Here is a 16,031-nt window from a genome sequence, read left to right on the forward strand (position 1 = left end):
AGGTGAATTGTTTGTAAAAGAGTGCCGCCAATTTGAAGAACTCCTGAATATATATTTCAGTACCATGAACTTGACCGTGGCGGAAACTGTTTTATCTTAGTACCTATCTTTTCCCAGATGACAGAAATATGTGATTTTGTGTTCAACTAGTCTGCTGGAGTTTCCCTTTATAGATTGAACACGAGGCAAGAGAAATAGGAAGCATAACGGTTTGCTCATTTCAGAAAGGAAGCGATGAAGGCTGCACTCGAGTGTACGATTAAAAATGAAAGTTCCTAAACTGCTCATTAACTATCTGTACTAAGACTTTCAACACCCTGAAGCAAAACCACGTGAAAGCTAATCTTTGATTTGTTTTTTTTTTACGTTTTTAGACGTTATATTCGCTATCGAGGCTCTTGTTATTAGCTACCCCTCGAACAACAATTTAACAAATGATAACTTACCACATTAGTAATGGTAACAGGACCGAGTGGAGTCTAATTCGGTCTGTAATCATTCGAGTGATTGACAAAATCGGACGACCGCGAAGTTATGGTTATTGTGATCAATTCTGTGATTGGTGGATTTAGCTGTCCGATTACACTGTCCGCTTACAACTGTGCAGAATGATTAGAGAAATATAAAGCAGCTGATGCACCAGTCACATTTGAGGAAGTTTTAATGGTTATGATAAATAACCGAAATAGGTTTTGGTAACCCTTAAAGTTGGACGATATGCCTCGAAAACATACGTGCCACGTTCTTAATTGCACGAGCATAGATGATGAATATTCATGAACGCCTAAACTCAACTTAGAGGTTTCAACCCTTTATACGTTTCTATAGACAGTGCGAATTTAAGCATAACGTTTACGGCAACAGCAGACAACAAAAATGAACAATGACTTTACTTACTATTCCCGCATCTTTGCTATTTTGCTGCTAGGATGATTTGAAAGGTTACGGTAACCCTCCATGTCTAATGTTTTTGCGCACATAAGGCCTAAAGCAGACAACCTTTAAATGAATTTTTGCCTTTTGCCGTAAATGTCATGCTGAACCTCTCTGGTAGTTCGTCATAGATGATGTGTTTGTGGTGTCCCAGAAAACTTTTTGGGTTGGTATTACAAATTGATTTTAAAAGAGGTCGTTAGTCGATTATTGTGCAATTTTAAACCGTGTAAGGACTTAGGCCATCGAGATAATACGTCCATTCATGAGTTAGTTTATCCCTATAATATTCTTTTGCAGACAAGTTGCCTGGTGGCTTCAGAGATTCTTAAGCACCAGACTCCATCAGCACGCGCCACAGTAATAGAAAAGTGGGCAGCTGTGGCGGAGGTTTGTCGTAACCTCCATAATTTTAACTCCGTTTTGGAAATAACGTCTGCATTTATGAGCAGTTCGATCTACAGGCTGAGAAAGACCTGGGAAAAAGTATCAAAACAGGTGGGTGGTAAAATGAATAGCTAGGGGTTTTCCCTGATGAAATGATTGGCGTTCTAAGTCTTGGGAATTATTGGTTGGTTTGAGAGAATTCACCAAGAGCAAATTTCATGATGAGTAAGCTACAGAGGCAAAGAGAAATAGACTGGTGTCCTAAAGTTACTTAAGTGCCATGTTTGGGCTTGATTCAGAGTAAACGGAACGCTTGGCATAGTACCACCCGGGATATACGAGGGAAAAGGAAACGAGTGGAAAAGAAGACCACAATATTTACCCTGTGATACAAATAGCCTAAATCTCGTGCACATCAATATGTTATTTACATCTTTTTTATCCCCATAATATCAGTTCGAACATGCATTAGTAGTTTAAATCTCTCATTTTTTATAATAGTTTCCAAAGTGAGCGAAAGATAAAGGAAACTACTCGGTGGAGGACCTAGGGTGCTCGTGACCTCCCTTTGAAAAAATCCAAGCCACATCCATGTCGAGAACTACAATGCATTTTGAATATTTTCTAAGCTCTGATTGTAGACCCAGGAGAAGACAAAGACAAACTCTGAAGACTTGCATCAATGTTAAATTTATGCATGCACTGTTAGAATAGGTTGTGGACTTGGCAGTAACTCTGCTCTGTTAAAAAAAGACGAAAGATAAGTATCTAGGGATTTAAGGGTCTTTGTTCTCATCCAATTTTGTCCAGTAGAGGTCATGCCTGTCAATATTCTCCCAAGGGCTTCTGAGTCGATTTTTTTCCAGTACGTTTGAACATACCCAATAGAGTACAAAACAAGTGAAACCATAAAAGGAACATTGGGATCATCCAAATGAATAACAAGGGCTGCTCATTGACTCTGACGACGTAAAGTGAATCAGATTGTTATATTGCGGGCCTAATGGCAAGTCAGACCGTGTAATTGACGCCATACTATGTCGTTTGACCCTTCCGCAGACACGCACACTGATCGATCGTCTGCAGAAGCTGGTCAGTTCTGATGGTCGCTTTAAGAACATGAGAGATGCCTTAAGATGGTAGGGTTTTAATTTTCATACGTTACTAAATCTGTAGGTCCACTTTCCATCATATTGCAACTAGGGCAATAGCCGGTTTCGACCTAGAGGTTACATGTGATCGTGTTGGGTGAGGATAGTCCTTTAAAAGACTGTTGTCGACAGTAGTGTCTGACGTTTTGACAATCATGGCGGAGGTCATCCTCAGAGTGAGGCTCTCGTACATTCGTTAACCGTAGTCGTAGGTAAACCCACCTGAAAGAGGCTCGCTCATTGTTTATTGTGTCTGGCTGGTTACGATTGGTGACAAGTCAATGCTCAATATTATCTTTTCGCTTAGGTGTAACTTGCATGAAATTGCTTTTGTGGAATTTGCAGTTCTGATCCTCCTTGCATACCGTATCTTGGTTTTTACCTGACGGATCTGGCGTTCATTGAGGATGGCACACCCAACAATAATGAGAACGGACTCATAAATTTCTCAAAAATGAGAATGGTGAGGATTTGCTTTTATGAATCACATGCATGGCCCGTCGCTTAGATTAAAATTAGATTTACCAAACATTCATTGCCCTCTTTTTGTACTTAATCTGTTGTTCGTGTACTAAATTTGTTGATGCTAAATGTTAGTTGCTTTCTTGTTTCAGATCGCTCAAGTAATTGAAGAAATTCATCATTATCAACAAAACAAATACTCCTTGGAACCGGACAAGAAGGTAAATCAGCATTCCCTTTTTGTTTCTTGCTTCTACTTTTTATATCGCTACAACTTTGCCGTGGCCAGTCTACAAGTGGCCAGCGTGATGGTGCGCTGCAAGGTGTATTATACATGAGATCAGCTATACAATACAATAAGGTTTATTTACTTCACTTATGTTCTTCCTATTATTTGATGTAGTGTATCTGCGACAACTAGAGGGTTTCTCTGTGTAGTATTCTATCTATGATATTCCCCTCAGAGTTTCCTTTTCGATGAGAGTAAAAAGCCTAGCAGCGCCACCCTCGTTTATAGCATATTTCTACTATTTTATTTATTACTGATTTATTTAAAATTTTTGTCAGATGGTCTATTCATTCTAAATTAGAGCTAAAATATGTATCACTGTTTCAGATAATTAAATACCTAATGTCCAAAGACAACCTCACCGATGAAGACAAACTGTACCAAACATCTCTCACTTTGGAACCGAGGAAACGAGTATCTTCTAAAGTGAAACAACCTGTAGAAACTGAAATATAACTCTGCATTGAGCTGACCTTCGTGATGGAAGTACCTTAGATTTCGCCAGCATTAGAAGAAACATTTTATTCTCACTTTTTTTACTTCTCCCATCGTGAAATGTTTTGTTTCCGGTCGCGTTTGTAAGAAATAATTATCATCGTTTATTGAAGATCTTAACTGCCTGTAACAAAGTGCTTTTGAAATGGAATAGCTGCCAATAAATTTGTCTTTTGAAAGTGCTGCAACCGTTCTAAGAAATAATCTAAACTATGAACCAAAAAGTTTGAAAGATAAAGCCACTTAGTGAAGGATTTACTTGATATCCAATACTTTTTACTTATTTTCGTCTGTTTTTAACTGTTGGTACAACTCACACCCTTCAAGTAACAATTTGCTAGAATAGACTAAGAAAGATGGTATGTTTTTAGCAAGAAACTGACTGAAATTAAGAAAGATGCTTTTAGTCTCGAGCGTGGGTCAAAGAAAAAATTTTCGACCTTGCCGATCTTAACATGTCACGTAGGAATTTGGTAATGACCTTGGTTGCCGTAGAGTCGTCTGTAACATCGAAGTGCGAAATGGTTTGATACTCGATTCCTCATGAGAACATGAAGAAGATTGGATAAATGCGTCATGTAAAGCATAAGTGTGTATTATTCAAAAGGTTTTTACCACGTTTACATTACGTTCCAGCTTACATGAATATTAAAATGAGAAATTAGCAGCGGAATGTTAGGAATGCGTAACCACGTTGATAAGTAATCGTAATCACCACTCGTGACGACAATCGACCTTTTGGGGTTGAGAAAAGAACCTTTTTGGATAATCGGAACCAATTGAACGCGAGGGCGAAATATTACGACGAAACCGTGAGCTTTCGGCCATTAGCTTTGACTTTTTGATTCGGAAAGCTGCGTGGAAACAGTGATAGAACAGAGAGGAAATTTGGTGAGTAAACTTTCTCTTTTGTTCGAACTTAATAAGGAATTTCTTTGAAATAAGTTTTTCAGTATGTCACAGTTTTCGAAGGTGGAGTCAATTTGGCCAAAATTGTGTCTAGTGCGAAGCATGTAGACACTGGAGAACTGAAAATTGGATGAATACGTGATAAAGAGCAAAAAATTTATGTATCACTCCAAAGGTTTTTACTTAAGTTTTTTTTCTGTTGAACGAAAAGGCTAAGAAAATAAATATTTTTCATAGACTAATTTATATTATAACTTTCCCTTATACCATGAAAACATACATTTCAATATTTTCTCATATCTTTAATACTCGGGGATTATAACAAACTTAAGCTTCATATCTTAACATTATCTCAACAGGTGCGATATGGACAAAATATCTTCACAAATAAGAAACGCAGTAGCCTGGATGATAAGAGTAAGGCAGGCGCCTTGTCAAGCTACACACTTTCAAAACTTAACACCTTCATGGGTCAAAGACAGTTGACAGTTGTTATGGACAACAAAGTTTAAATTAAATAGTTAAGAATATACGAAAGTCATATATTTGAACTGCGGATAAAGACGTGAATGAAAGTGATCCTCGCAGTAATGTGCACTACTTAGGTAGTAGTGAAAATAAGGCCTGAAAAAAATTCAGGCCTGTACGGGATTTGAACCCATGACCTCTGCGATACCGGTGCAGCGCTCTACCAACTGAGCTAACAAGCCAACTGGGAGCTGGTCATGAAGTTGGTTCTAAATAAACCCGTGAAGTGATGAATAAATAGTTAAGAATATACGAAAGTCATATATTTGAACTGCGGATAAAGACGTGAATGAAAGTGATCCTCGCAGTAATGTGCACTACTTAGGCAGTAGTGAAAATCCGCAGTTCAAATATATGACTTTCGTATATTCTTAACTATTTATTCATCACTTCACGGGTTTATTTAGAACCAACTTCATGACCAGCTCCCAGTTGGCTTGTTAGCTCAGTTGGTAGAGCGCTGTACCGGTATCGCAGAGGTCATGGGTTCAAATCCCGTACAGGCCTGAATTTTTTTCAGGCCTTATTTTCACTACTGCCTAAGTAGTGCACATTACTGCGAGGATCACTTTCATTCACAAAGTTTAAATTCTTGATGCTGAAGTACATTCTACTGCAAAACCAAAAACAAAAACGAAGAACATTGCCTCACCATTTGCAGAACACCACAACGAACTTTTCTTGCTTAAGAGGAAAAACCAATCGTACCAGTGGCACTAAAAAGGTAAACATAGCCAACAGTGTGAAGGAAAAAGCTGACTGCTACATAAGTGACCGTAATGGATCAATAAAAATGACAATGTGGGGGAATTTCAGGATGGCAAAAATATACACATTTCCAATGTCAGAGTTCTAAAAGAGTACAAGGCGGGAAGATTGATGTTGAGTACATTCCTCCCTGACTGTAACGTGTTAGAATCACCAGAATTTGCCCAACTTGTAGCCAAACCTCTTGAACTGCCAGATTATTTCACAACCACAGAGGCAAAGGTACACCGTAGACATTATTGGTGTTGCTCTGTTTGGAAAATACATCTGCTCTTTACAGTGCATCAGGAGAGTAGCTGGTGAATCTTGTGTTTCATCATCCTGAGGAGTCATGACGGCAGTCTTAGCCAGAAAAGGAACGAATTCAAAGGAAAGAGCAATGTCTAAGCAAAAGTGTCACAAGATGATAGTCAGTTTGTAATCATATTTTTCCGTGAAAAAACATTTAACATCCTATGCCATGAAATGTCACGAGACGAGGCAGTCATCACGGTAAGTCTGTTGGATTCTCCAAAATTAAATGTCACTTTTGAAAACAAATCTAAAACAGAATAAAAGGGTCCCTCTCCATGTTTAAGACATGTGATGACCTCATTAGACCTTGAGCAATGTTGGATGGGGGTTGCTTAAGATAGAGGATTTTAAATCGAAAATTACCATTTAAAAAAAACAATGGTGTTCTGTTAACATGCTAGTACACTGTACTGTTAAGGACTACAATTCTTGTCTTAGTCGTTGTGTCACTGTGTATCTTTTAAAAAAAAAATCTATAAAGGAATTGTCGTCCACTTGTATTGGGCGGTTCCTTAAAGCGGAACCACTCAAATAAAACTAAGAATAATCTATCAAGTCAAATTTTTTCCATTTTTATCTTCTGAAACCTGTGTTAGCACTTTGAGTTCAAATGTTCGCAATGCATATCAGATTCTCTTTCTCCTTTAATCTGTTAAGACAACTATTACGCCCGAACATCAAGCAAGACGTTTGCGGATCAATCTGTATTTAAAGGTCATGGGTGACCGCTGAATATAGGTGCGACTGCTCTCGTATGCATAAAACTTTCGAAAACTTATTTCCTTTGATTGTACAGCCACGGATATTTGACATCAATGTTTGCATCACTAGCACAACCTTGGAAAGTGTTGGTAGTTTGACCTGTTGAAGGATTAGCCCCATTCATCATCCAAAGAGTGGAATATGTAGCAGTTAGTTTGTTGAGATTTTTCTTTTCAATCTTTTTTTTTTGTCATACCAGTTTCGCTGTGAAATTGTTCCTATTTTAAATTTGGAACAATATTTTTAAAGTCGTTAGGTGTTTTGTCTGCCTATTTAGGCAAGAGAGAATGAGGCAAGAGAACATATCCCAATGACCAATGATGAGGTTTTTTTGCTGTAAAGGTATTTTCATTTCAAGCTCACACGACAGCTCTGCGAATGATCAGGATATCCGGCGTTCAGATTTTAAATTTTTAATATAAACATTCTTCCGATTCCGGATACCGAGCCGTATTGACCTACGGGTACACATCACATCAATCAACAAAAGGTTTGTGTTAATAAATTCATTTCAACAAATTATCTACCAATTTATTAAAGTAGTACACCCTAAAGCTAATCGAATTTAGAGGTTACACGGTACATAAAAGCTCGAAGTTGGAAATCTTTGTTTCGGCAGTTAGATCGTGCCGACCTTTTTATGAATTTTATTTACTTCCTTGCAACACAGCTGGATGTTTTGAATTGATAAAATTTATTCCTTCTTAGACGTACGGAACATCGTTCAAATACAAAGCCTTATAAATTTATCGCCAAACAGATCTGTAAACGAATAAAAAGCGCACCCATCTTTCGCTCAGACCGCCTAGCCATCGGTCAGTTTGTAGTTATTTATTCAATTTCTCTCTCAGCACAGAAGCTTAAGTTAATGAATTTTTTTGTGCTGATCTCTCGATTCCTTGGCTTTCAAAAGGGAGTATTCATAAATGATGTCGTAGCGAATCAAACAAACTTTGAGGGAACATTTTGAGTCGATGTCTTTTAACATTACGTGATTTTTCCACAAATTACATATTGCATTGTTCCATACACTCGAGACCGTCTACCAATCAAGTATTTTTGTAACTTTTAGTTAAAAAGCCCTCGCTTCCAGCCACTGCAAAATGTACCGTGAGCCGTTGAAATCACGCACCTGATTAGTACCAGCAGAGACATAAATGGGGTAAGGTCTGCCCATCGTTTCTCTTTAGGCAAGCACGGTGAACTATCCTTTCTTGTGGTTTTCAAATAGACATTGATAAGAGACATTATAGGAAAAGTTAAAAAAAATTGTTTGCAAATCTTTTTTTTTCTGAGGAATCGCCCTGTGATGGTACTGATTACGACGTCTGCTTTGTTCCTTATCGTTACCATTCGTATCGCTCCTACTCAAGTTATAACACAGAAATTTTTGTAGGTGTTCCTTCATTTCCAGGTGTAATCAGGTTACCTAAGAACTAGGTTACCTGAGAACTCCTTTATTTGCCGTGCTTGAAAATGATGTAAATGACACTAACTCTCGCGATCATCGATCGGATGAGCTTTCATTCTCACTGATCTTATCTCAAATCTACCATTCAATATTGAGGATAGGTTTATTTAATGAAAATAAGTATTACATTCTATTATCAAAAAGCTTTATTTCAAAATTGTTCATTCCCAGTGTAATGTAAACAGCATATAGTATCAGAAACATCAGCCGTTCAGGCCATATCAATAATGATAACAAAAATAAAACTTTGTTTGAACACGATGAATATTTAAAGCCAGAGGCTTGTGGTGTCGTGTTTCAACAAAATTAATGTAACTTAAATAATATTAATAAGTATAGTACTATATATAAATTTTATCTAAAAAAAATTTTAAAATATATACAACTTCTTTGAAATAACAAAGCAATAGATATCTCAGACACTGCTGAGCAATCACTCCGAATCCAACGAACGCCAACAAAAACCAATAGTTTACTGATATCTATTGATATTCATCGACCTCAGAACGACCGTCCAACAGTGTCAGATGGTTAAGTCAATCAATCCCAATACGATATTTAAATGTCATACTACGTTCTTTTTTGGACGATATCCACTTTGAATCGACTCGAACCCCGTGAAATACTTTCTTAGGGCTCTTCTGCCGTGATCTTGACTGGACTCATATTTTTAAAAGCTTAAGACAGTTCAATCGCGTCATTTTGAACATTCTCCAGAATGAAACTCGGTGTCCAGGATGGTCCAGTAGTTCGTGTGAGTGTGGTGTCTTCAAGGGGAGAGTTGACTGTTATTCAATCTCGTTTTTAACGCGTGAATTGCGCGCATGCGCAAGAACTAGTTATAGATACGATGTGGGGAATGGCATTCGCTCGCTCGCTCGATTGGTCGATTCCTGTAAACTTTTTTTAGATTTTAGGCTTTTGAGTGCATTTGATAGTTTTTGGCGAGCAATAAACAGACGAAATGGCGACCTTTGTTGCTAAGAATAGTGGTGGGGTGAAAAAGAAGCCAATGATAATCTTAAAAGAGTTTTTTTTTTTTCGTTTTAGTTTCAACAAGCGGCACCAGCGACTGGCAGGCATGCAAGGATTCACACTAAAATAACAGAACAACCTTCGTTTTTCATAAAATTGTAATTTACAATCCTTGAACTTGAAAAAAAATCCGAAGATTCATTGAAAATATCACTTACTGCGAAGCGCTCGGAGTTTACAGATGTTCAAAAGCTTTTTCTGTTATGGCGTGAGGTTGAGGACAAAATTGATCATTACGTTTCGTCGCGTGTGTTTTTCCCGTGTGAAGCAACAAAAGATGCCGGCGACTGACGAAATTACAAGTTAACACGAAAATCAAATAACACCTAAACAAACAATTTTAGCTACCGATTTTCAGTGAATTTTTAAAGAACAATTTTCTTTTAAGTTTCAAGACAATTTGAAGATTCAACATACAGACAACGTACTAAAATGCGAAAGTTACACGCCACAAAATTGATAAATAGGCCTGAAATGAAATTCTATCTTGTTATTGATTATACGTTGCCTAGCACGTGACTTAAATCTACCCAGGTGGAGATCCAAAATGACGGTCGCAGGCTTGGCTTAGTTATATCACTCAAAACTCGTTCTCGTTTGTCTCATTTGATAAAGAGGGAATCGTTAATGTTTTCATTAAGACAGTATTGCCTTGATTTTCTAATATTTACAACGAAAGACAGTAAATTTCACTTTTCACCCACATTTACTTCCAACCTTTTCTTTTGAACCAGAAACAAAAATGATAGACGTTTAAAACACATGACATCATCCACCTTGTCAAATGTAATAGCATGATCATTTCAATTGTAGTGCCTTCTTATCCCAACGTTACTTTGTTTCTTTGCTACATTAGCGAACACTGAACTATTGCTCGTACTCTAGATATGACAATAAACCACAAAATTCCCTAAACCAGATAACATTAAACATAATCTAAAAAATCATATGTCAATTCACGAGTTTGCTCACAGAGCACTTTGATTTTTATTTTCACAGTTAAAGAAATGTAAGAACAAATTTTTCATAGGGGCAAATAAGCTTTTAATGCGATGAAGTTCTATGCATATAATTCTTAAGTTACCCTTTCAATCGACATAGCAAACCACTTGTGTTGTATTAAAACACTAAAAGAGGTTAGCGAAACAGCAAATATACTTTTTACAACTCAAATAATTTTGTTAATAAATTGATTGGCTTCAAAGTGAACGAGTAGACAAACAACATCAAAAAGAGGAAACTGCTTTCTTAGATTTCTTTAGGAGTAAGTTCAGGTTCGTTCTTTCTCTCATTTCCACTGACCAAAAGCTGACCAAAGGCTAATCAATAAAGTCCACCTCGAACTCGAATTCGATAGATTGGCTACATACATTCTACCATCAATTCAAAATTAAATAATAACAATACACAAACATGTAGCGCGAACACAATTTTAGTGGGTACATAGGATAAGTGAGAGCATAGGATCAGTGGGAACATAAGATCAGTAGGAACATAGTATCAGTGGGAACATAGTATCAGTGGGAACATAGTATCAGTGGGAACATAGTATCAGTGGGAACATAGGATCAGTGGGAACATGAGATCAGTAGGAACATAGTATCAGTGGAGACATAGTATCAGTGGGAACATAGGATCAGTGGGAACATAAGATCAGTAGGAACATAGTATCAGTGGGAACATAGGATCAGTGGGAACATAAGATCAGTAGGAACATAGTATCAGTTGGAACATAAGATCAGTAGGAACATAGTATCAGTGGGAACATAGGATCAGTGGGAACATAAGATCAGTAGGAACATAGTATCAGTGGGAACATAAGATCAGTGGGAACATAAGATCAGTAGGAACATAGGATCAGTGGGAACATAAGATCAGTAGGAACATAGTATCAGTGGGAACATAGTATCAGTGGGAACATAGTATCAGTGGGAACATGAGATCAGTGGGAACATAAGATCAGTAGGAACATAGTATCAGTGGGAACATAAGATCAGTAGGAACATAGTATCAGTGGGAACATAGGATCAGTGGGAATATCTGATCAGTAGGAACATAGGATCAGTGGGAACATAAGATCAGTAGGAATATAGTATCAGTGGGAACATAGTATCAGTGGGAACATAGTATCAGTGGGAACATAGGATCAGTGGGAACATAAGATCAGTAGGAACATAGCATCAGTGGGAACATAGTATCAGTGGGAACATAGGATCAGTGGGAACATAAGATCAGTAGGAACATAGTATCAGTGGGAACATAAGATCAGTAGGAACATAGTATCAGTGGGAACATAGTATCAGTGGGAACATAGGATCAGTGGGAATATCTGATCAGTAGGAACATAGTATCAGTGGGAACATAGGATCAGTGGGAATATCTGATCAGTAGGAACATAGGATCAGTGGGAACATAAGATCAGTAGGAACATAGTATCAGTGGGAACATAAGATCAGTAGGAACATAGTATCAGTGGGAACATAGGATCAGTGGGAATATCTGATCAGTAGGAACATAGGATCAGTGGGAACATAAGATCAGTAGGAACATAGTATCAGTGGGAACATAGTATCAGTGGGAACATAGTATCAGTGGGAACATAGGATCAGTGGGAACATAAGATCAGTAGGAACATAGTATCAGTGGGAACATAGGATCAGTGGGAACATAAGATCAGTAGGAACATAGTATCAGTGGGAACATAAGATCAGTAGGAACATAGTATCAGTGGGAACATAAGATCAGTAGGAACATAGTATCAGTGGGAACATAGTATCAGTGGGAACATAGGATCAGTGGGAATATCTGATCAGTAGGAACATAGGATCAGTGGGAACATAGTATCAGTGGGAACATAGGATCAGTGGGAATATCTGATCAGCAGGAACATGGGATCAGTGGGAACATAAGATCAGTAGGAACATAGTATCAGTGGGAACATAAGATCAGTAGGAACATAGTATCAGTGGGAACATAGGATCAGTGGGAACAGTATCAGTGGGAACATAGGATCAGTGGGAATACCTGATCAGTAGGAACATAGGATCAGTGGGAACATAAGATCAGTAGGAACATAGTATCAGTGGGAACATAGTATCAGTGGGAACATAGCATCAGTGGGAACATAGGATGAGTGGGAACATCTGATCAGTAGGAACATAGGATCAGTGGGAACATAAGATCAGTAGGAACATGGTATCAGTGGGAACATCTGATCAGTGAATGCACAGGATCAGTGAGAACATAGGATCAGATTTTGAATTTTTGCTGGTAAACTTCCAGTGCCAAAGAATTTCGGAGTTCGATGCTGATGGATAACGCTTTGCGCTGAAGTAATACATAGATACTTTTAAAAACACACGCATACGTTTGTATGTGCAAACAAACCGGGTATCTCTCCAACCAACCTTTTCAGTTCAACAATCCACTATGGTGTCGTTTCCCGTTCTTTCAATCTGCATAGCATGGTGTCCCACGTAAATGAATGGGTGGGTTCCTCAGACATTACGCCAGAGTACTTTCAGCTTTGTGCGTTTGATAGTAAGTGCCTTTTTCCGTCCGAATCTGTTGCAGTAGTCGACAAACAAAAGCGTTACATGGCTGAAAGCGAAGATATGCCTAATCTTTTGGAAGAGTACCCGGAGATGAATTTTATGGGTTTTGGAAGTACTGCATACAGATTCAGTGACACCATACCCCTAGACTCCACAATGTCGCAACCTTCATCTTTCCTCGCTGTCTCTCCGGTTCCTGGCCTCCCACCAGAACAGTTGATGTACGGCGACGATCTAACGTGAGTATCTTGACTTTACACGGCTATTCGCTTGGAGTCGTCACCTACTCCATGTTTGCACGTTTAAAAAATAAGCTGGTATAAAAGTATAGAACGAATTTCTCCCTCACAGTGACGGGCTGGTATTACGGTCTGAAGTTGGATCTTGCCCCACGGCTGCGTGTGAAGGTTAAACGTAATCTTTCCTGTCTGCAAGTACGGGCATATGTTATGAGAGTTGCTTTCACTTTAATGTTCCGTCATCACCAGTCTCTTTCATCGTTGCAAGGAAATCGTTAGAGCCAATCCCTGCAGAAATTCAAAGCAGAAAAGAAAAAAAGATGAACGTGAGCAGATATTGTCTGACTGCGGGATTTTGTCTGTAGTTTTGTAGATTTTTGTCTGAGTTCATTGGGATATCCTGAATGTTTAGTAGGAACCCCGTAATGATTTCTCTGTCTCTTTATTTAGGATCCTGGGCGTCAGTTTCGCATGATGGTCAATTCAGGCACTCTTTGTGCTAATAGTGCTAGAAGTGAGGTCTTCGGTCTTGACCTCCGACAATGGATAAAAGTGTTCTGTACAGATATCTCTAGTTGCGTTTTGAATAACGGACACGCCTCAAAACATTTTCATCTAGAACGCGGGGTGCGTCAAGGTTGCCCACTTTCCGGCACACTATTCGTTATTGCTATTAAGTTACTTGCGCAAAGTATTAGACGCTCAAAAGAAATAAAAGGTATTACGATAGATGAACATAATGAGGTTAAACTTTCGCAATACGCAGATGGCACAACTGTACTTCTTTCTGATGTCCAATCAGCGTCAAAATTATTTGATTTATAATCGCTTTTCGAAAGGTGCTCTGGTCTAAAACTAAATCAAACAAAATCTGAAATGCTATGGCTTGGCTCTATGCACCGCAAGAAAGATATCATACTTGATCTCCAAATGAGCGGCAAGCCAGTTTACGCGCTTGGGGTGCATTTTACATATGATCTAGAAGTGTCTGAAAAGAAAAATTTTTTTGACAAATTAGGATCTTTAAAGAAAACATTGAATATGTGGTCCCAAAGAGACCTCTCCATCGTTGGTAGGATAAATATAATTAAAACATTAGCACTTTAAAAACTGGTCTTTATCTGTAGCGTCATGAACACCCCTAAAGACTTCAGTAAAGACGTAAACAAGATCACGTTCGACTTTATTTAGAATCACAAACCCGCCAAAATAAAAAAGACTACCCTTGTTAAGCAAACAACAGCTGGTGGCTGGGACATGAAGGATTTTTCTCTCTTCGACAAAGCGCTTAAGTTAAACTGAGTGAAACGGTTATGCTCTTACTCTGATGCTCCTTGGCAGTACATACCAAAATCGCTCCTAGCCAATGTTGGCGGTACAGAACTGTTTAAATGTAATTATGATTATAATCTCCTTGACCTAGACAACCATCTTCCTGCTTTCTACAAACAAATCATTTTTTACTGACATCGCAACGGCCACACCTAAAAATAAAAGTGAGGTTCTCTCACAGCCAATCTGGAATAACCGATTTTTAACTGTGAATAAGAAAATGGTATTCTTTCCTCATTGGTATCAAGCAGGAATAAAACAAATCTCGGACCTTTTTGACTCCTGTGAGTCCTCCTTCCATTTAATTCTTTTTGCACTAAATTCAATGTAAAATGTAACTTTTTACAATGTTATAGCACTCTTTCTTCTATTCCCCAAAATTGGAAAAAAACTGCAAGAAGGTTCCAAATACCCAGTTACGCCTCCCACCTCAATCTGTTCACTGTCGTGCAAGACAAAATACAGTACGCTGCCTAACCTTGAAGATCTACCTCCACCAACTTCTGAGAGAAAATTTTTAGCGTTTGGCGTCGAGAAAAGTGACTTGACTAAAATCTACCTCCTACCATTCAAAGCCACGAGAGAAGTTAAATTGACGATGTTCCAGTACAAAATCATTCACCGAATTTTACCAACGAATAGCTTGTTACACAAAATGAAAAAAGTTGCCTCGCCCTCCTGTCCCTTTTGTCCTTCTGAGTGTCAGACCCTGTGGCATTTGTTTATAAACTGCATGCCCGCAAGTTCTTTTTGGAATAGATTCCAGGAGTGGTACTCAATCTCTAGTAATACGAAACTGCTGCTGTCAGAACTAGAGGTTATGTTTGGAATTACTCGCTGTCACACCTACTGTTTAGCCCTCAACCATCTCATTATTTTGGGTAAATATTTCTTATATGTTAACGCTTTAAATACCATAACGTACCAATTCGATGATTTTGTCTCACTTGTGCGCGAAAAAATTAATCTAGAAAAATATATTGCAGTCACTCGTAATAAGGCCCTTAGAAGGAATTTAGGAATAAATGGAAATTTTTTTCTGTCTTTATAAAATTGCATTGTGTCCTTTTTCTTCTCAACTATTGTATTTTGATTTGTTTCTTTTCGCTACCTATTTATTTAATAATCTATTAAATTCTAGAAAATTAATACCCTATGTAGTGTAATTAACAAACAAAATTCTTATTAGCGACTCGAACAATTAACATGCAAACAATAACGTAAATAGATCAACTGTAATTCAATTTGACTAGTGTAATTGTATTGTAACATATGTATTGTAAGTAGTGCAAGTTAATGTAGTGTAAGCATCGTGTAAGAAGTAAGTATAGTGTAAGTGCATATGTAAGTATAATCCATGTTAGACTATTACTTAGTTCTATTCCGTGTGGTGCAAAGCTGGTCTCATAGCTGTTAACCGGT

The 16,031-nt window shown here is 38.0% G+C and overlaps 1 protein-coding gene across 1 annotated transcript in view; it reads left to right on the plus strand.

Annotated features, from left to right (window-relative positions):
* LOC131773128 (ras-specific guanine nucleotide-releasing factor 2) overlaps nucleotides 1-3,896 on the plus strand; it is a 31,074-nt gene extending 27,178 nt beyond the window's left edge. Inside the window, exons 23-27 of the mRNA XM_059089105.2 lie at nucleotides 1,234-1,431; nucleotides 2,380-2,459; nucleotides 2,817-2,934; nucleotides 3,086-3,154; nucleotides 3,550-3,896. Coding sequence (XP_058945088.1) covers nucleotides 1,234-1,431; nucleotides 2,380-2,459; nucleotides 2,817-2,934; nucleotides 3,086-3,154; nucleotides 3,550-3,678 — 594 coding nt within the window. The 3' untranslated portion in view covers nucleotides 3,679-3,896. The remainder of the gene's footprint in view (nucleotides 1-1,233; nucleotides 1,432-2,379; nucleotides 2,460-2,816; nucleotides 2,935-3,085; nucleotides 3,155-3,549) is intronic.
* Nucleotides 3,897-16,031: the final 12,135 nt, after the last annotated feature.

Source organism: Pocillopora verrucosa, chromosome 4 (genome assembly GCF_036669915.1).
Source record: "Pocillopora verrucosa isolate sample1 chromosome 4, ASM3666991v2, whole genome shotgun sequence".
Classification (NCBI taxonomy): Eukaryota; Metazoa; Cnidaria; class Anthozoa; order Scleractinia; family Pocilloporidae; genus Pocillopora; species Pocillopora verrucosa.